This window comes from Perna viridis, chromosome 3 (assembly GCF_037379345.1).
Source record: "Perna viridis isolate PV_CMFRI_1.1 ecotype Kerala chromosome 3, ASM3737934v1, whole genome shotgun sequence".
NCBI lineage: Eukaryota > Metazoa > Mollusca > Bivalvia > Mytilida > Mytilidae > Perna > Perna viridis.
In genome coordinates this window covers 4,029,222-4,051,038 of record NC_142447.1, presented here as the reverse complement: position 1 = coordinate 4,051,038, position 21,817 = coordinate 4,029,222, and the positions used below count along the sequence as shown (strand labels likewise).

The 21,817-nt window shown below is 32.4% G+C and overlaps 1 protein-coding gene across 2 annotated transcripts; it reads right to left on the bottom strand.

Moving 5' to 3' along the window:
- Window positions 1-632: 632 nt before the first annotated feature.
- On the bottom strand, window positions 633-20,610 carry LOC148620711 (phosphatidylinositol 4-kinase type 2-alpha-like). Of its 2 annotated transcripts, none has more exons than XM_088574445.1 (9): window positions 20,036-20,610; window positions 10,355-10,555; window positions 9,981-10,112; window positions 9,510-9,663; window positions 8,686-8,759; window positions 6,796-6,895; window positions 6,266-6,399; window positions 6,002-6,061; window positions 633-4,626 (listed from the first exon to the last, which is right to left on the bottom strand). In XM_088574445.1, the coding sequence occupies exons 1-9, from the start codon at window positions 20,330-20,332 to the stop codon at window positions 4,456-4,458; spliced, it is 1,323 nt and encodes a 440-aa protein (XP_088430571.1). In that variant the 5' UTR covers window positions 20,333-20,610; the 3' UTR covers window positions 633-4,455. The 2 variants fall into 2 exon arrangements, with proteins under 2 accessions (XP_088430571.1, XP_088430572.1); XM_088574446.1 differs by lacking the exon at window positions 20,036-20,610 and adding an exon at window positions 10,942-11,706.
- Window positions 20,611-21,817: the final 1,207 nt, after the last annotated feature.

Here is a 21,817-nt window from a genome sequence, read left to right as displayed (position 1 = left end):
GCCACAGACACGGAAGCCGACAATGCCAAGCCATTAAATGACTTCAATTTTTTACAATTGTTTAAAAAACTGAATTACTTCAAGCAAAGTAGAGCTACAATAGGGAAATGAAGAGAGTCAGGCTTTCAATGGTAATAAAAAAACATAATCAAAAGATAATGACTAGACAAGAAAAATAGACACAACAAAGAACATGAAATAACTTAAATAACATGCACATAAGAAACAAAAATAAAATGAGCAACCAGACTCCACTTATAACTGGGAGTATGGACCAGGTGCACCTGAAGGGTAAGTGTCCTCTGCTTGGAGCACGGACCAGGTGCACCTGAAGGGTAAGTGTCCTCTGCTTTTCTAGAAACAGGCACATGATATGTAACTATCAGAATAGACAAAAACAGAAAGTAAAATTATGACATGGTGAACAAATTGGTTCTCATGGCGCAGATGTATACACCATAACAATCCAAAAATTCATGATGACTACCAAAATACTTTTGTCGTAGGTGATGATGATCTTGTAACAACATAAGGATGTAATGAAAACAAACAAGTATTATTGCACAACATCAAATTCAGCATTATTTGTAACGTGATCATCCATTTACATTTTAATAAACAAATGACCAAAGTCAATGATTTAAAAATTTATTTCATTGTTTTAAATAATTAGTTAAGAATAACAATTATGCACAGATATCACAATAATACATATATTGCAACAGTCACAAGATTTCTTTAAGTACCAAGTCATTTACCTGGTTATTCATAACATACCTAAAGAATAACTATGGTCCCAATAGGACAGAGTAGCCAGTTGTTACACTTTCCAGTGGCTTAACAATAATTATGTACCAGTAAGTAACAGTAGCCTTATCTTGAAAATATCAAGCAGTCTTAGGCTAATAGTCCAATGTTTGAAACTGAATTGGACCGGGAAAGCCACTACAATTGTGATTCCTCATTATAAAAAATAAATATTGAAAATTATGGCTTATAGTAGAATTGTGTTTTCTCATAATAGTTCATACTAAGTTTTTGGCACAATATACCATACTAAATCTTAATATCTCTGCCTTTCAAATTTATCTATTAATACAAATGTCAGAATTCTGGTACTTATAACTGAAAATCTACCTCATTATCTTTCCATGAAGGTATCTAATTTGTTGTTTATCAAACTGCAGAGAAATTTATATATAATAAAAAAATGGCATGTGAGATCCCTACGTGTGTCAACACCATCAATTACAAAACAGTGCCTATTTTGATAAATAACAGAACTTTTTGATCCACTTTTAAATTGCAGAATCTTAACACATTATCAAGGCCACGTTGTCAATCTTTAAAGCACACTCTAATTCATAAATACATTTAAGAAAAACATTGACATTGTGAACTGAACTAAGGCAGTTTGTTAACTTCTGTGATATGAAATTCTGTGCTTAAAAATTGAAAATAATTCTAGAGATCTCTGAACAAGAATCTCATTCCAAACTTCTTTGTGAAATCTATCTGTAGACATGTCACAAGGCGGCTATTCTTCACCAAAGTTTACAAATAAATTTCCAAATCCACCCTATTCTGAATGAGAAATGGTAAATTTTGCTGTATATGGATATGCATTTTTTTGGCAATTTTAATGGTGCTTATCACAATCCATGAAAAACAAAATATCAACAAAATATTGTGAAATTGATTCCCTTTAAAATTCTTTCAAGTGATCAACATGGTTCAGAGGCTTGGATATAAAAAACGCAAACAAAGCAAAATAAAGCTATTTCCAAAGAAAGCAATCAATCTGCAATATTTTGGAGATAAATTATTTTCTATCTTTTAATAGTAAAAGTTGACAAAAATTACTGTCTGTGAAACAAAGACATTGGCAGATCCAGGGAGGTGGATGGAAAAAAGTTCATTTTGCGCATTTAGTCAAATATTATGAGCATCCCTTTTCAAAATATCTACATCTAAGAGGAACCACAGCCACACTGAACAAGTTAAATTTTTTTTTTTTATAAAGGATTGTCTCCATAAGGTCCAGGAACATCAGGAAATGTGCTTTTGGTACATATTCTACTTTCTGTTCAAGTGACCTTTCTGATCAGCCAATTAGATTTCATCTTTCATGACTATAACAGCATTATTCAAAGGAAAAAACCAAAGGATTCTGAAAAGTTCATCTGCACAGAAAGTAGAATGGAGTTTTGTTAGATCCTACATGCAGCTTAACAGTTAAAAACTAAACGTATCAGCAGTAATATAGATTAATACTGATCAATTTTTGCTTACTTAAGTGATAATATAACAGTTATATAACTTAGTTAATTCAGGTTTTATATTTTCAAAATATCATATAAAGTGGTCTTTGTGTTATTTCTTAGTTAAGATAAATGCAAGATATGATGTACGGTATAAAGTCATCATCCATAAGTTAAACTATTTGACTTTTTATTCCCTGTAAAATGATGATAATACTACAATCAAACAATGATGTCTTATAGACTCAAGTACCTGGTCTATTCTGCATTGACTAGATCCTTCAAATGAATTTAAATGATCCTCAATTTTTACTTAAAATTGTATGATGTTTTTGGCTAATTTACAATCTAGAAAATTGTACATTTAAATCAAATTGAAAAAAATAAATACATGTGACATTTGACAAAAAACACAAACTGCAAAAATTGTCAGTAGTAATTTTACTACCTATTATTAAAAGTAAAGCAAATATTATCAGCTGAAACTTAAAGTTCATGAATCACTTTGGGAATTTTGCATGATGCATTTTTGATAAGACTATTTAAAGAGTAACAATTAGATTTATTGAAAGGGATGTGGGTAGAACATTTTTTTATCCTGAATTTATTTTCATTACATTTTAATTACTTTATCATGAACTAAATTTTTTGTAATACCAGTAGAACCAATTTCTCATAATGGATTGTGAATACTGGTGTGGCCTTTTTAATTCAAAATTAGATCCTAGACCCTTCCATAAAATTGCTGCTCCTTAATATAGACATGTTATACATAATCAATCAAGAATAAAAATTTCAGGACAGTTAATCAGTAGAGTTTCAAATGGAATGTTTTTGTTTATCACACAAGTGGTATAACATTATTTGTAGAAATTTAAGTACAAAGTACATGAACTTTTATACTGTGTAAATGATATTATACAAATAACTGACCTGATTGATTGTTGAAACAATAGGCATGAACATATTGCTAAAATTTGTGTTACATCAATTTTCATATCTAAAATTCTTCATACTAGTGTTGAAGCCAAATACTGCATTCTACAAGAACCATTTAAGAGAGGTAGTGATCTCCCCAGGACCATTTATTATCACATTCCCTTAATGTTATATTTTTATGAGGATACTATCCGAAAAGAACTTCCAATAGGGTCCAATACAAATGTGATGCTATAATTTATAGATGCAAGATGCTAAATTGGAATTCAGCGGTTACCAGGATGCTATCTATAAATCTTAGGGAGAACACTGGCCTCAGCCTACACATATTTTGAATAATGGTGTCAAAATTTGTCTTAAACTTTTAACTGGTTACTTGGATAATCTTTTTATTGTATAGCGTACCATTGTCAATTATAATCATATTTTGTGTAATACATGTAATTCAAAAACAAGGACATAACATTATAACAGCATACTCCCTGTACATTACTAAAATACATGTGTAATGACTCAAGTTCTTTGAAAGTTACAGCCCATTTCTGGATCAGATTTTTTTGTTAAGGTACACATTTTCACCATTTGGGATTTCTAACAGTTAATTGGCTAAGTATTTTAATCCCTTATTTAAACAAATACACCATGATGATGAACTTACTCTATTTCATAATGAGAAAGCTTTAACAAAAAATCTGTACATGAAAGTAGGGGTTGAACATATAGTCAAACACACATTCTGAAAATCTATAAGACCAAACTTATTTGTGTACGCATAAAATATGAGACAGTTTAAGAAGACAGTTGTGTATAAACTCTTTCAAGAATATGTGGAACCTGACATCTTTGTTCCAAGGATATTTTTGAGTTAAAAACTAAAGAAATTAGGAATAAATACATGAATCAGATGGTCATTGAATTTTTCACAACAAATCATAAACATTCATTTAAAGATTTATTCAGAAGTGACTACTTTCTATGGGTTTACCTAGTACGCATCTGGGGTTTTTTTAACTGCAATTATTTTTCTTTAATATTGATTATTTTTGCCTGAATTGCCTTCATAATTTGATTCATTAATAGTTAATGTTTTATATACCATAGTTAACCCTCAACATAGTAATTCCTGAAATAGCTCTTCCATTTATCACATATGCACCACCAAGCCATACAAATATTATGGATTTCACCATTTTTCATACACTGCTTAGCCTACTACGACTAGTTTAGTCATGAGAACATATTTTGGTTCATCAATTTAGCACCAAGAAAAGAATGGAGCCCTATGTGAGAAGCTCTGTGTAAACGTTTCACTGTCTGTTCGCCCACGAACTCCAGCATTTTTACTTCTCTCGATTGTCACTACTGGCATTTGAACTAACTGAACTGGAGATTTCCCATCTTTTAATGCTTGTGTCAGGTTTAAAATCTGAAAACAAAAACAATTCCTGTTGATTAATTTAAAATTACAAAGATGAATCATTTGATTAAGATCATTTGTCGATTGTTCAAAACACTGATTGGTATAATCAATATTTTGAACAGAATTTTACATACTGGGTATTACCATAAAACCATCTTATTTTCATATTTAAGATATCTATTTTCATGAGCATAAAAAAAGTGAAAATTAATTGGTATGAATAAGTCCCATTATCAGGAGACAGAATGTATAAATTTCTGAGAAAAAAAAATACAATTGATATTGGATTTCTGAAAATAAAAAATAAAAAATTGTGAAAACAAGTTGGTTTATGGTATTTTGCAAGATGAATTTTTTGACACAATAAAAGACAACTTTCACAGTCACTTCCATTCCAGAAAATTTCTTTATTTATATCCATGTCGACTGGGGTCAAAGATCGAAGACATTGCAATGGGAGCCAATAAAACCTGTACTTCAATCACTATAGAATCTTTAAATGATACATATATAACAGAAACATTTCAGACATTCAGAGACTATAACTGTTCTTATAGCTTTCAAATCCAATATCCTCTCTTTGACTAATACGAAACAGTAAACCAGTTTTCACCGGATCTGACATAAATGGTGAGCACGAAAGTTGTCCATGAACTAAGTAATCAGCTATTTTACATTAAAGTCTTTATATTTATTAATCAAACTGTGACTCATTGAAAAGTTTTTTGTCACTCTTATAGTATGCATTTATGAACAGATCAGTAGCTACATAAATTGGATAATTTTAATTTTGCTGCATAATAAAATTGACACAGGATGTATGAAATGGCTTATAAAACAACATCCAATGTCAGGAAAATCAGAAATTTCCGGTTTTGGTTGTAACTCAAATTACCTGATTTTTCATTTTAAAACATACTTTTAAGAAAGAAAATTGTAACAAACAATCAACATCAGTTTCAAAATAATCATTTTCAGCTGCATTCAACAAGAAGGGTTTGACAAAAAAAAGAGGACTTTGTTACTTTTTTGGTTTTTAGTTGTTTAATTTCAATCTCTTACCATGTTTTATAAGAAAGAAACCTATGTCTGAAACATGTTATAAAGACATTTAAACATGATTTGAAGACAATATCATTTAAAATCCAATACTTGAAGATGAATTTGATAAGAAGATCAACTTTCTTTCAGTCAAATTTCACTTCTGGTTTGTTTGTTTTCATTGCACAATCGCTTTTCTCTTACAAAAATCTTTTATTTCTTGAGCAAATCTAATATATTGATGCATAATATGCACTCACATGCTCTGGAAATGATTACATGTAAAAATATGCCCATTATACACACCAAAATATGGTACATGTAACACAGTTTTAATTACCTGTCCTCTCATAACAGACATCTGTTTTTCAAATGTTCTTCGGTCAAAACCTTTATCTGTCTGAAATAAAATTAAAGCCTTTGTAAGAATCATGCAGTGGTTCTAATTGGTGGAGACATCAGAGATGTAACAATACAGTGTTAAATTATCCATGTTAACAACAAAGTCCCATGTTTTGTAATAACAAATAGCTCAATTCTCCAATGTCTAAAAGCATACTTAACTTATAGGTACATCAGAAAGAAAAACATTATCCGTACTTACTTTAAAGAGATCATGTAAATCATCAACTAAGTCCTCTACAAAAGTCATATCCGACAGCTGCGGAAGGACTAAATCCTTTATTTCATCTGAGAAGGGAATTTTAGCTTGGGGAAGCCACGCCCAGTGATATGGATCTAGAGAACAAAGACAAAGAAGGTTAACATGTGCATGTACATGTAAGAAAATAATTGTCTTTATTGGCAGAATTTTGTTCTAGAGCGCATACAATAATGATGTTTTGAGTATAGAGTTGGTCTTATCTTGATTATTAAAATGACATAAAATGACATATACCTGATGAACTGTCCAGGGTTTTACACTAACTTTTCATGCTAGTTAGCCTGCAGGACTATTTGATAGATAAATTAGGTAATTATGGTAAAAACAATGCATCATCAAAAGAGGGACGGGGGTTTCCAGGGTGTTATTTGCTCATTTTCCCCAAATTAAGCATAAATCAACAAAATATTTCAACAGAAGAGAGGGGGGGGCCTCCTGCATCAGCCACTATGGCTTCATATTTAACTTACATGCCCTCCATTCATCAGGATGTTTGAATGGAAATGCTAAACCATTGTCAATAGCTGCCACGTTGATTTCTGGATTGTCTACTAAACTCCAGTCACTATCCTGTAATAATTAACTCCAATGAAAAAACTTGCATACAATATTTTGGTGTGTATGATGCATATTCAAGTATAGTACATGGGACAAAAAACATCAATATTGTGCGCTTGATCAGTCAATTACCTACATTTCCTACAAATATGTGCAGGAAGAACCTTTTATTCACAAAAAAAAAACATCATGTTAAGGCTTGTGACTGTTAAAATTACATAATTTTATTATCAAAACATGTTAAAATTGCCAACTGATGTATGAAATGGCTTAAAGAACAAGTCAAAGTTCGTATAAATCTGACTGTGGTTTGGGTTTCAACTTAAATTTTGAGATTTTTCATCTCTTTTTTTTTGTACCCTGCGACCATAAGGTAGTCAGGTACAATAGGACATTTGAAGATTACATTTTTAATGTTTAATGTTATCCAAAACAGAATCGAGGACTGATTGAACAAGGCAAGTCTATATTGTTCCTACAAGAGCATTTCAGAAGGTACCCATTTAGCATCATAAATTTTAGCTGTTGTTTATAAACTACATTATCTGTCCCTGAGGAGCCTTTGGATGATAAAAACTCATACTTGATATTATCAAATAACTTACTTCATTAATTGTCCATGATGTGCCTATGGATGATTACTTAATTAAACAATTAACTAACTTCAATATATATCCTTCAAGAGCCTCTGGATTATACAGGCTCATACTTGATAAACCAATTAACTTACCTCATTGAATGTCCCTGAGGAGCGTCTGAATGATACAGGCTCCTAGTTGATAAACCAATTAACTTACCTCATTGTATGTCCCTGAGGAGCCTCTGGATGATACAGGCTCCTACTTGATAAACCAGTTAACTTACCTCATTATCTGTCCCTGAGGAGCCTCTGGATTATACAGGCTCCTACTTGATAAACCAATTAACTTACCTCATTGTATGTCCCTGAGGAGCCTCTGGATTATACAGGCTCCTACTTGATAAACCAATTAACTTACTTCATTATCTGTCCCTGAGGAGCCTCTGGATGATACAGGCTCCTACTTGATAAACCAGTTAACTTACTTCATTATCTGTCCCTGAGGAGCCTCTGAATGATACAGGCTCCTACTTGATAAACCAGTTAACTTACTTCATTATCTGTCCCTGAGGAGCCTCTGAATGATACAGGCTCCTACTTGATAAACCAGTTAACTTACTTCATTATCTGTCCCTGAGGAGCCTCTGGATGATACAGGCTCCTACTTGATAAACCAGTTAACTTACTTCATTATCTGTCCCTGAGGAGCCTCTGAATGATACAGGCTCCTACTTGATAAACCAGTTAACTTACTTCATTATCTGTCCCTGAGGAGCCTCTGGATTATACAGGCTCCTACTTGATAAACCAATTAACTTACCTCATTGTATGTCCCTGAGGAGCCTCTGGATGATACAGGCTCCTACTTGATAAACCAATTAACTTACTTCATTATCTGTCCCTGAGGAGCCTCTGGATGATACAGGCTCCTACTTGATAAACCAGTTAACTTACTTCATTATCTGTCCCTGAGGAGCCTCTGAATGATACAGGCTCCTACTTGATAAACCAGTTAACTTACTTCATTATCTGTCCCTGAGGAGCCTCTGAATGATACAGGCTCCTACTTGATAAACCAGTTAACTTACTTCATTATCTGTCCCTGAGGAGCCTCTGGATGATACAGGCTCCTACTTGATAAACCAGTTAACTTACTTCATTATCTGTCCCTGAGGAGCCTCTGAATGATACAGGCTCCTACTTGATAAACCAGTTAACTTACTTCATTATCTGTCCCTGAGGAGCCTCTGGATGATACTGGCTCATACTTGATTAACCAATTATCATTTCCTCTGTCTGAAATTCAAATTAATTCCAAATGAAATAGCACTATTGTTTTTACTTATTTCAATGCATGGCTAAAAAGCAAGAGGTTACACAAGACACAATACCAAGGTCATCCCATCCTGTTTTAAATTGCATCAATCTTGCCTTTATGAATATTAAGCAAGGCTATGGAAGAATTAGAAGTGTAAACTACATACATACAATTTATCATGTCAATGATACTTCACCTGAGAAATCACCAGTAAATATCAATGGAGAAAAGTTTGGCCTAATCTCATTTTCAACAGTTAAAGTCTTGTCAAAAGATGACTATTTGTAAATTTTGACATCAAATTTGTTTACGCTATAGTATCTCTTTATTGCAAGCCCTGAAGTTAACACTTAATCAGCAGATAAGAGTTTTCAGCAATGTTCAATCTTTTTCATTGATCAAAATAATTCTGCAGTCAGTTTTTATTTCATTTAAAAAATGAAAGTACAATCATTACCTATGTACAAATTGGAGCAATGAAGGTCTGAAAATTATGACGTAACTTCAGTGGCTCAAATTTACTTTCAAGAAAAACTTTTTAGAATCCTAAACAAAAGATTCCCTAAGAAAGTAAAAGATCTTCAATCAGATTAAACGTAAATATGATAGGTAAATAAAGTTTTAAGAGTCCAGGAACTCAGACCAGTGCTAATTTGAACCCCTGAACTTTTAAAAAGATAATATCGAAAAAAAAACAAAAAAACAAACAAACAAAAAAACAAACAAACCTGTGTTTCTAATTATATAATCTAGAACTACAAGTCTTTCAAACAGATGTTGCAGTCTAGTCGCTGTTGATATTGGGAGGTCTTCATGGTCAAACTTACGCAGCCAGTAGTCAGCATCTTTAAAACCAGTTACAAATAATTGAAATGAACCTGTCTGGAAAAAAAAAAGAAACCAAATTATGAATATGTAAACACCTAAAAGTGTTTTGATAATGATTATTCAAGATTTTCACCAGCACTTAGTCATCTCAAGTTGAGCTCTTCAAAGAACAGCTGCGGTAAATTCTGAGTTCAATGCCTCAAATTAGACAAATATACATGGACTAACAATGAACTTCCAAAATCCAATTTTTGTCTATTATAGAACAGCAAACCAGTTTCCAGTAAATTTGAGGTAAATAAGAAATGTGTTGAACATGTATGCAGCTTCTCAGGCCTTTATAAGCTAGTATCTAGTCTAAGAATAATTACCTTTGGTGGTAATCCTAATCTATGGAACCTTTTTCCTAAAGCTGGTACTTTCTGTAATATACTTTGTTTTGTCCTAGATTTTAACCTGTCTATATCTGTATAATTAAAGGTTTCACTAGACAGTTTCACTACCTAAAAACAAAGAATTTATTTATACAAAATGATTACTGCAGACAATATTCTTACAAACTACATCAATAAACATAAGTCACTCATGTTTTTTGTAAGCACATTTCAGATTTTCAGTATGACATTATTTTTTTATAAAGAATCCTCTGACCTCACTTCTTTGCACATTTGCAATGATATTGTACTGCCAGCACATTTAGAAACTGCGTATCCATTTCTAATTTAAAAAGTGAAAATAACCTAACCTTTGTTTTTGGGACTATATTCAACTGAAGTTTAGAGTCTACCAGACTAGCACCAGCCTCAGACAGGTAGCCCTGGTTAGGGACTAAACAACTCCTACCAAAACAGCAAGGACAACATAATTTGTGCATCCACTTTGTCCATTTGGGATTCAATTGACCATATGGCTCTTCATCCTTAGGTTTGAACACACCAATTACTTTCTGAAAAAAAAAAAAAGACGGATAATTAACACTGCATTCTACAAATATGTTTTACTGTGCACTACAATTACCAAAACAATTCTTTGAATTCCAAAAATGATCTGTAAACCATGTACATTTTCACCAAGTCCTTAATCTTTGTTATTTGGACATTCTGTACCACTGACACCTGGCTGCACAAATTCAAATGATACCCGTGTCCTCCAAACAAACAGTGGTATACCTCTTTAAGTGTCTTTGGCTTTTATTGCTAATTTTTACAGATCTACTTCTGTGCATTTACACATGTACCTGTAACTATAGTAATTTGCATTCAAAGCTGACAAAGGCATGCAAAGTTTAACTACTGAATGGCAGAATGACTTAACAGTTTTACATGTACATACACCCATTCTTCCATGAACAAAGTAACATCCACTTGTCCCTTTTTCACTGAGGATTGGACTGAGTCCTGAGATTATCGCACATTCAGCATCATAGACTATCTCAGCATATTCACTATCCTTTGGAAATCTGTTTCCAAATGGGGAATGATATGTGTTAACGTCAATAGGTTGGCTATCCTCACATGCCCCATAATTGTCATTATTTGGCAGTTCCTCTCTGACAATGATATTTACAGTGTCAGAATCTTTAACTTCCATAGCTAGTAATGCTTACTATCACTGTCATGTTTACTGTTAGATTAGTAAATTAGTGTACTTATCATGAGTCATAAGCTGGTTTTAAGAGGTCCTTGAAAATATCTCAAGATTAGGGAACGTTACATTGTTCTTTCACTTCCGATTAAGATTATGTAAGATGTCAAGTCGGGCAAGTGCATTTAATGTTTATCAGATGTTTTCTACACACTTAATTCAATAAATTTCTGTTATATAACGATTTTATCCCTTCAAATATTGTTAAACAAGCATGGTGAAATTATACATCACTCGCTTTAAATTTTAGTTCCGGTTTTTTTTTTGCAGCCAACTTCCGTTAAATTACAGCTCAAATGCAAAATTGATTTGTTGACATTCAATCTGACATTCCACAGCAATGAACACATGATCTTCGTCCATGTGACAGCTGTTTGAACTTACATTGTCACACTTCAAATGTTGTTTACTTCCAGCTACGTGGATAAAGGGGCATAACTCAAATCTGGTTGTTATGAGGAGACAACTCCATACTAAAAATTCAAAGCACTGAAAGTCACAAGGTCTCAGTATCGTATTAATTTTCCCATAGACTTCTATAGGTCTCAGTATCGTATTAATTTTCCCATAGACTTCTATAGTGAAGTGCATATTTTTAGGATTTTTTAAAAAATATGTAAATTGATTCAATAAAACTTTCACTTATGTAGCATTTCTAAGGACATGTGAAAAAATAATTTCCCGCAAAGAAAATAGGGTGAGTCCACGAAGATTGGACAGAAAAGTAGTCTTGAACTATAAATAGCCATTTTCCCTACTTTCACTTTCGTTTTGCACTCACCAAACCAACCTTTTCAATGGAACATTTTTATGATATTATGTTAGATTTTCTGTTAAAAAAGTTCTTCATCTTACAGTGTGATGTTTGCTCTATTTTTTAAGTCATTGTTCATGTCTTTTGACAAAACATTAGTTTGTAGAGAGGCAAAAAGAAAATGCACTATATTTTTATGGCATCCATGTTTTGACGTACACCCGCTCAGGGATATGCAATACGATACTGGTACCTATTACTAATAAACATTTCAATATAATCCTAAAAGTTGTTGTTTTTCTGCTAGAGTATTCATTTCCATACTGAAAATTCAGAATATCATTGCCCTGCTACAAACATGAGTTTTCTATTAAAATTCTTCTATAGGTACCCTATTCCAGGCATAAGACTAATATCTCAATGTTAGCCAGAAAATATTACTTTTGATAAAAAGCTGCTGCATTAATCAAACTAAGCAACTTTGTGGTTTATTCTGACATGGTAGATACATGAGCTGTACTATGAGTTCCAAATCATTATTTAATCCCCACTTGTGAGTTCCATATATGGAAATATTAATATCCGAACCTCCTTTTTTGTCTTTAACTCAAGGGAGCCTCTTGTTTAAAGTAAAGTATAATGACCGGTACAACCAACTGTTTTAAACTATAGATATGGTCATTTCAATTATAATAAATCCAGAAAAAATTATATCAATATCATAGTTTTAAAAAAATATAGCTTTTCATATGCAGAAAATACAGATTTTAAGCCATCTTGGTACCCCAGGCAGATACAAATGGACCTCAATGTGACAGGGAAAAGACTTTTTCTTTAAAACAGATAGCTATGATGCAAGAAATATAGTTTACTGGTATAAATATTATAATAACAATTGTCTGCTTTAGATACTTTTTGAAAAAATTCAGTTTTTATATGAAAAAACACCATTATTTTTCTTGCCGCATTAGAATCTGTCCATTTGAACCACTAAAAAAAGTCCACTAAAAAATTGGCTGATGACTTTTGTGACATTTCTGTGTTTAAATCAACCACACAGTTATATGGCAACTCATTTTAGCTATTTATTTGAAAGAAAAACAAAAAATAAAAAAAATATTCATTTTTTCATATATAAGAGGCAATGTATGGAAAATGACTATTTTCAAGTCCTAACCACATACTTAAAATGTGTTGTAACTTGAAAACTATCCTTTATGCAGGAGTATTACTTGCTTTAGGTTACCTGAATATAGATATGCTCATCATAAATAGTCAAGATAATAATTTTATTGAACTGATATCCTACAAATTCATGAAAACAAAATGCATTTCCAAATTTGGTAAAGATTAACCATAAATGAAAAAAACCTGAGCTACCATAAAAAATCAGGTTCAAAAGTTGGCTAATTCATCTTAAAAGTGTTACCTGTATTGGGGTACTACTTTTTCAGCTGGTAAAGACCACTTGCTGAATATCCAACTTTACTTGAAAAACTGGCTTACTAGGTCTCAGTATCGTATTAATTTTCCCATAGACTTCTATAGTGAAGTGCATATTTTTAGGATTTTTTAAAAAATATGTAAATTGATTCAATAAAACTTTCACTTATGTAGCATTTCTAAGGACATGTGAAAAAATAATTTCCCGCAAAGAAAATAGGGTGAGTCCACGAAGATTGGACAGAAAAGTAGTCTTGAACTATAAATAGCCATTTTCCCTACTTTCACTTTCGTTTTGCACTCACCAAACCAACCTTTTCAATGGAACATTTTTATGATATTATGTTAGATTTTCTGTTAAAAAAGTTCTTCATCTTACAGTGTGATGTTTGCTCTATTTTTTAAGTCATTGTTCATGTCTTTTGACAAAACATTAGTTTGTAGAGAGGCAAAAAGAAAATGCACTATATTTTTATGGCATCCATGTTTTGACGTACACCCGCTCAGGGATATGCAATACGATACTGGTACCTATAGTGAAGTGCACATTTGCAGGATTTTTTAAAAAATATGTAAATTGATTCAATAAAACTTTCACTTATGTAACATTTCTAAGGACATGTGAAAAAATAATTTCCTGCAAAGAAAATAGGGTGAGTCCACGAAGATCAGAGAAAGGTAGTCTTGAACTATAAATAGCCATTTTCCCTACTTTCACTTTTGTTTTGCACTCACCAAACTAACCTTTTCAGTGGAACATTTTTATGATATTATGTTAGATTTTCTTTTAAAAAAGTTCTTCATCTTACAGTGTGATGTTTTCTCTATTTTATAAGTCATTGTTCATATCTTTTGACAAAACATTAGTTTGTAGAGAGGCAAAAAGAAAATGCACTATATTTTTATAGCATCCATGTTTTGACATACAACTGCTCAGGGATATGCAATACGATACTGGTGCCACAATGAACAAACGGAATGAAACAAAACTTAAAATTATCACCAGAAAACTGAGAGGGTACATACATAAAAAAGTCCTATGTTTCTAAGTTTTGCAAGCACACTTAAAATATTTCTAAAAGGAGTATCTTTATGGATCAGAGCATATTTTGAATTTTGATGCTGCCGATCAACATAAAGTATATCAAAGTACCTAGCAACACATTAAAAATGTCAAAGTAGGTAATCATCAAAATAAAACAATTGCACAATCAATAAACTTAAGGACCATTGAAAATTATTATACCATAAGACTTTTACAACATATTTACATGTATTTATCTGACATATTTTTCAAATTAAGGGTTTTTATACAATCATATTGTCTATACCTCTTTTAATACTTCAACACAAAAGTGTTCAATTTGTTTAGTTTGTGGTTTTTCACACCTGAATAATGCATTTGCCGTCTTGATTATTTTATCTTCCACAAATCAAGATACATGTATATAGATATATTTAACTCTATGCACAAATACATGTGATACTCTGAATCACATGCAAAAAATATTTACTTTCACATCCAGTTTTTTTTTGTCAATTTCTGGAATTTTTTTTTATTGACTTACACGGTGATTTATAATTTAAAAAATGACAAATACAGCTCTAGAAATTTTATGAAAAATCTCTTACAATAATTAAACATGCAGAGCCAATGATTGATGTCTATTGTTTCCCCTACAATTTGGGGATAATTGTATATCACCCTACATTTGTATCTGTCTGTATCCTTGTTCATCTGTTTCCACACATTTTGTAATCTCAACTCCTGAAAATCTCAATGGATTTTTTAATGAAATCTCATTTAAAGAATGATCATTTCTGTTTGATGTCTGCAAAGGGAGATAATCCAAACTAAACGGTTTAAGTGGTATTACCTGGTAAGGCCAACTCCTCCTTAACTGCTCAATGAATTTTGATAATTTTAAAGGAAAATTAGGTATTATATAGATGATTGCAGTAATCCTTTGCTTGATGATTAGATTGATTGAAATATATATAAAACTTTCAAATACTGGTAAATTTTAATGACAATTTGCAAAATTGTAGAGACTTTGATTATGGTATTTGAATCAAGTTGAACAGTCCTTCAGCAGATAGGTCTCCTTAGTGAAAATTAAGAGTCAAAACTATTGATTGCCTTACATAATACCAATGTGTCCTACTAATTAATATAATGAACACCTGTGTGATATTTTGACATTCTTCATAGTTTGTGGATATGCAAAATATAGTAATAGATGTTAACAGGGATTGACACTAACAGTAGTCCAGTAGTCCTGTGCCACCATAATTTTAAAAAAGACTACTAAATAAATGTTTGTGATAGTCCTATGGGCTATCTACATTTTGCCTTATTTTTCATAAGATCTTAGAACAGAATTGTCAATACCATCTGCGGAGTACCTGTTTTACCTCTGAAGTAGTCCAGTTGACCAACAAACGAACGAAGTCAGTGCCAAACCCTGGTTAATGTCAATATAAATGATAGCTATTAAAATTTAAAAAGCAGCACCAAAAAGGCTATACCTGCCATTAAAAAAAGTGGTATCTGATCAATTAAAATTGCCACAAGTCTAAGAAAAAAAAATTGCTTCTTCATAAATTTAAATTCAATTGAGGTCTGGAGCTAGCATGTAAGTAACTGCTAGTAGTTTTGTGTAAATTGTAAAGTGCTTTCTGCTTGGTTATGTTCCCTATAATTACAGTAGACTTAAACCTCTTTTTTGTATAATATTGGGTGTTATATCATATGTACTTAGTTGTTTTTGGAATTTGATAGAGATGGGGAGCAATGGGACATCTGACATACTAATTCTGTGTTGCATCTGTTGTGCCTGTACCAAGTCAGGAAGCTCTAGTTTCTCAATGTTTATCTCTTATCATTTTGAATTCAATTTTTTTTCTATGTAAATAGAGTATAGTGAGATGCCCATTTCACTGAACCAGTATATTTGTAGTTTTAAGGGTTAGTCAAAGTCAGAATCTGAGTGTGGGGATTTCTCACCATTCATTGAAGGCCTATAGAATGCCTTTTGCAGTTTTTACAAAGCTATAAATAAGTAGATATATTGTTGTCTCTTTAAAAAAAATATAATTTTCCACTTTCTACTCTTTTTGTTTGTTTGCTTTTGTTTGTTGTGTTGTTTCATTGTTTGTTTTACACTTGTACAACACATTGTACTTTCTTGTTGGTCTTATTACTTCATTTCCTTCTTTTCAATACATGTAAAAATTCAACCTTACATGTATTTCAGGTCAGAATAAGTCTGTACTTTCCATAAAAATTTGGCTGAACTCTAATTTTAACTCCTGTATAAATCAAATGAAAAAGTGTTGGATAAAGCCGAAGCCTGAACCTTATAAAAAAACACTATGAAAAACAAAATGTTTTACATAAGAGAAATGCATTGATATGGTGAAACCCAAGAAATACATCAGCATATAATCTAAATACAAAATACATGTAGAAAATACATCCAGAGATCACCAAATGGTCTTCAATAATTCCCCGGGCTATAGAGTATCACATTGCCCTGATGTTATATTTTTACCAGGATGCTATCATAAAAAAAACTTCCCATGAAGTCCAATTTAAATGTGATGCTATATTGAAATTCAGGGGTTACCAGGATGCTATCTGTAAATCTTGGGGAGAACACTGACAAGTGTAAACACACCTTTCAGTAAACTCTGAAAGGCCTTAACAATGAAAGTTATAAAATCCACAGAATGATGAAAATTCTTCAGAATCAAACTACGAAGTAATATAACAAAAGACACCTTAATGACCAGCATCTGACTGTTGACAGGCGCATGAAATCTACAGTAGGGTCAAACTAGTTAACATTTTTAAAAGGCCTGAACTACCCACATTAATGCAGAGTATAAATGACCAAAATAAATAAAAAATATACTAGATTCACCTTCAATAATACATCCAATTCCCTCCCTGTAATACACAACCTACCCTACCTATTACATACCTGATTTTTCAAGGTCAACGAAGGGGAAATTGGCAAAATCTGAAGAAAATAAACTTACACAGGAACATGAGGCTCCCAGGAGCCTGAATCACCCACCTGGTTGAATTTAGCCATTCAAAGGCAATAAATTTAACCAGAAGTTGTCCAACAATTTTGACTCAATAAGTCTTTGGTTGGGCTTATCATAAGGATCATTTCAACAATTGAAAGTTTCTTGTAATTTATCATAGTTTTCAAGATATTGACTGAAAACTGTTAAAAAAAAAAGTCATTTTTCACCTAACAAGGGCAATAACTCTTACAAGAAGGCATCTGACAACTTTTATCCCTGAAGACTTTTGTAGTCCTAATAATAAGGATCATTTCAGCTATTGAAAGAATTTGGCTAAACCTAACGGTTTTGGAGAAAAACTACTGTATGACCGCTATATTCTATTTTTAGTAACGGCTGCCATGTTTTTTGACGGATCAAAAATCCCCTCATCAGTTCTATGCAGGATACTCCAAGGAACATTCGTACAAAGTTTGGTTTTAATTGGGTAAGTAGTATCAGAGGAGCAGATTTTTGAAAGAAATAACATTAAAAATAGCAAAAATTGTTGAAAAAGGGCAGTAACTCCAACATGGCTTAGGTCTCACTAACCACTTCTAACGTTTCCATTACTTTACATGTTAAAAAAGTAATTTTCAAAGTCTCACTGTGAATTATCAGGACAAATGACATCTTAAAGCTGCATACCGTTGCGAAGCTTGGAAAATAAGGCTTCCAAAATCATTATGCTAATGGTACGATCATAGTAGATATTCTTCACAAAATTTACTTGAATAAATAATACTGAAAATCCACATTTTTACCTGTTCTGCTAACTGACAGCATGGAGGCAAATTACTCACACATGTAAACAATATTCATACACTTTTGTAGTTAATTACATATATGATTTTAAAGTACAAATTCTCAGCTTTATTTTGACTACTTTTAATCATAATACACACAAATAATGCACTTACAATGCATATGTCTAGGTTCAGTGTGTTTTTGGTACTACATAGGGGGGTGGCCATTTGACCCGGAAGTGGTTAGTGAGACCTTAATGGATTAAAACCAATATTTGACAAGAAATAGATCTTATCATGCTCAACACTTCCACTCGTGTCAGAATTAAGCTAACCCTAACGGTTTTGGAGATATATGCAAAAATCTGCTGTCTGACCCGTATGTTCTATTTTTAGTACTGGTGGCCATGTTTTTCTACGAATCAAAAATCCCCACAACAGTTCTATGCAGGATACCCCAAGGAACATTCAGGTTACAGACCACCAATTCAACCAATGAGCATTTTGAACGTACGCAAAAATAGTTCTACGCAGAAATTACCCCTGTTCCTTATAGTGCTGTGAAAAAAGTTCTCATCTTATTTAAAAAATTTAAACAGTTTATGAAAGGAAAAACATTTCTGTACATTTTGTAGGTGCATTTTGCTTCTTGTGATGTGAAGCCTAATCTCCATAATGGTTTCTAAATATACCCCTATCTTGTGAAAACACTGGGATTTTCCATGCTATTTATAGACCCTTCACTTTCGGTGGCCAGTACTGCACTGCAAGTCTGTTAACCCCACATGCCATTCTGAGGATTGTGAGCTGACATATGTAGAATCATGCTGATATATAGTCCTCTGCAGGTTAAAGTTAAGGTAAAGTCCAGAGAAGCCATTGAATATTGTGAAATTAGCATAAAAGCCTATGGGAAGTGGAATTAGAGGTTTCTAGCCTTTATACCAAGTTTGGTTCTAATCAGTCAAGAAGTTTCAGGGGAGAAGAGTTTTGTATAATTGTCAATGACGACGACAGACGATGACGACGACCAGGTGAGCTAAAAAAGAATTATAATAAAAAAATCTGGAGTTGAAAAAATGGAATTCCACTTTTATAAGCAGCAGAAAATCAAGCCTGAATAGGAAACACACAATTAATTTTGTCAATTTTTGTCTTACACTATTCTAAGAATATCATATCATCTTTTTTTAACAAAATGGAGATACATAACTGTGTGACTAGTATCTTAAATGTAATCTTTTTCTTCAGATCTTTAAACAATTTATCATTATGATACATGCCTGCAAGTTCTCTGAAAGTACATTCCTTACATGTATTAATAGAAAAGAAACAATTATATGTGGATTCATATATGACTATATGATGTCACAACAGAACATGTGAAAAGTGGGACCAGGAGATCGCAGACTATATTGTAGTTTGGGAATTATATGAAATTCAACTTATATTTCAGGTTAATTTCACCTTTTCACTTTGGTACCTATGTGCATATTATTTTGGTTATTTCATGTCCTTTGATGTGTGTGTGTGTGTGTTTTCTTTGTCTAGTTTTTTTTTATTATCATTCCAATCCTGGTTCCCTTGATTTCCTTTTTCTGCAAATTCTGTCCAATAAAAAGATCAAATTGCAAGATTGTATCTTATTTTTTTTCTGAAATTCAAATGCATTCATGCTCCTAACACATCCATTTCATTTTCACAATTTCATTTTTAATGATGAGTTTCTTACCAGACTTTGTATTTCTATTATTATACTAACCATATCTGTATCTTTAGCAAAGTAACTGCCACTGGAACCTTGGTATATCCTCTCAGGTAGAACACCCTGTTCAATAGCAGATTCTGCTTCTCGGATTATTTCTTGATACTTAGGATCTTCAGGAAAATTGTTCTCAAAAAGTCCATATTCATGCTCAACTCTTGGAGCCAGTAGTGGTGAACTTTCCTCATTACCTCTAACATTAGAACGAGTCGGAGACCTGGGATGTCGACTTTCTGTTGAACTTGGGGTTGCAAATGTGACATCTGGAGGTGGCACAATTTGATGGGAACTCATTGTCAATTAAAATAATTGAGTTAGATAGTCTGTATAGATTGGACAGCAACAGGTGGAAGCACGTAATTATATGTGGTAATGACAAGTGAAACAAACAATTAACAAATCATACACCAACAAAGACGGTTTTACACTATAATGACAAAATATAGTATATGGTATGTGCGTATTCATTTACAGAATTATCGTATCAATGTTCTTGTTACTATAGACTACACACTATTCACTCTCGTTTGTAAATCTCAGAACATCTATTTACAGGGAACATAAATTGTCACATGATCACTGATGACTGTTGCTTCTGGTTCCTTGCATATTCGAGTGAATCGTCTGTAGTAAATTTCGATTAGGCAAGTAGTTTGTGAACTGGGAAATAATTTTGGCGTTATCAGTACCAGGTTATTAAAAATAAAATTATTTTATGCATTAATTCGGAAATGACATTGTTAGTTGTATTTGCCACTCAATATGACATAAAAACTCCACTCTGATCATTGTTGATGGTGCCGATGAACGTTTTCGTTGTTCGAAGATGGGCATAAATTAATGCTTGATTAGGAAAACCGGCGTAATCCCTACGGTCAATGTCACAAGACACATCACTTAACTGATAGATAGTGGTACGTTATAACGTTTCACGTCTTTTGGTAGAGATATCTATGCATTCCAAGACCTGGTTACATATTGCTCTGAGGTGTGGTGCTTGAATTCCTTAAACAAACTCACTTTAAGTGTTTGGAATCCAGAAATGAACATTTTAGCCCTTCTATTTAGTGGCTTTGTCATAGTTTGGATTATTTTCCCTATCTATTTCATCTATAGCCACTGTTGGCTGATTCAGCTTGATGATAATTGTCTTATATAAAGCGGTGACTTATATTCTGTGGGAGGGTGCAGGGGGTTCCTTTTTATTGGAAAATTTGTCATTTTCATTTGAAAAAATTACAAAAATGAAAAATAATGTTCCAGCACCACTTTTTTCTTAGATGCATGTCTGCCCCTGAAAAGTCTTACTTTGATAATTTACACATTACACACAGTTCAAATTTTTGAAACATTTTCAGGCTAGATAAACTTTGGACATGTTTGGAAAAATCAAGCAAGCTAACCCATGCATTTTTTTAAATGAGGATAACTATATATCATATTGGAAAATCTTGTTATTTGATGATGAAAGTAGATCTTCTGGAAAGAAAAAAAAACTGGGAACATTTAAAAAAAAATGATATGATGGAAAAATCTCCTTTAACCAACCTTGACAGAACTCGCGTCCCTGCATTTATTAGAATCAGGATATCTAATATTTAGTTATTTTAATATTAAAAGAGGACGATACACAAATTGGCCCTTGGTCAAAGGATTTGACCATTATGTAATGCTGAAGTTTAAAACGAATTTCATTTAATAATAAATTGCAAACCTTTAGAAACTTTTTAGCAGACCAATTGTAGTTGTTCATTTTCTTTACGTAAATGGTTGATAAAG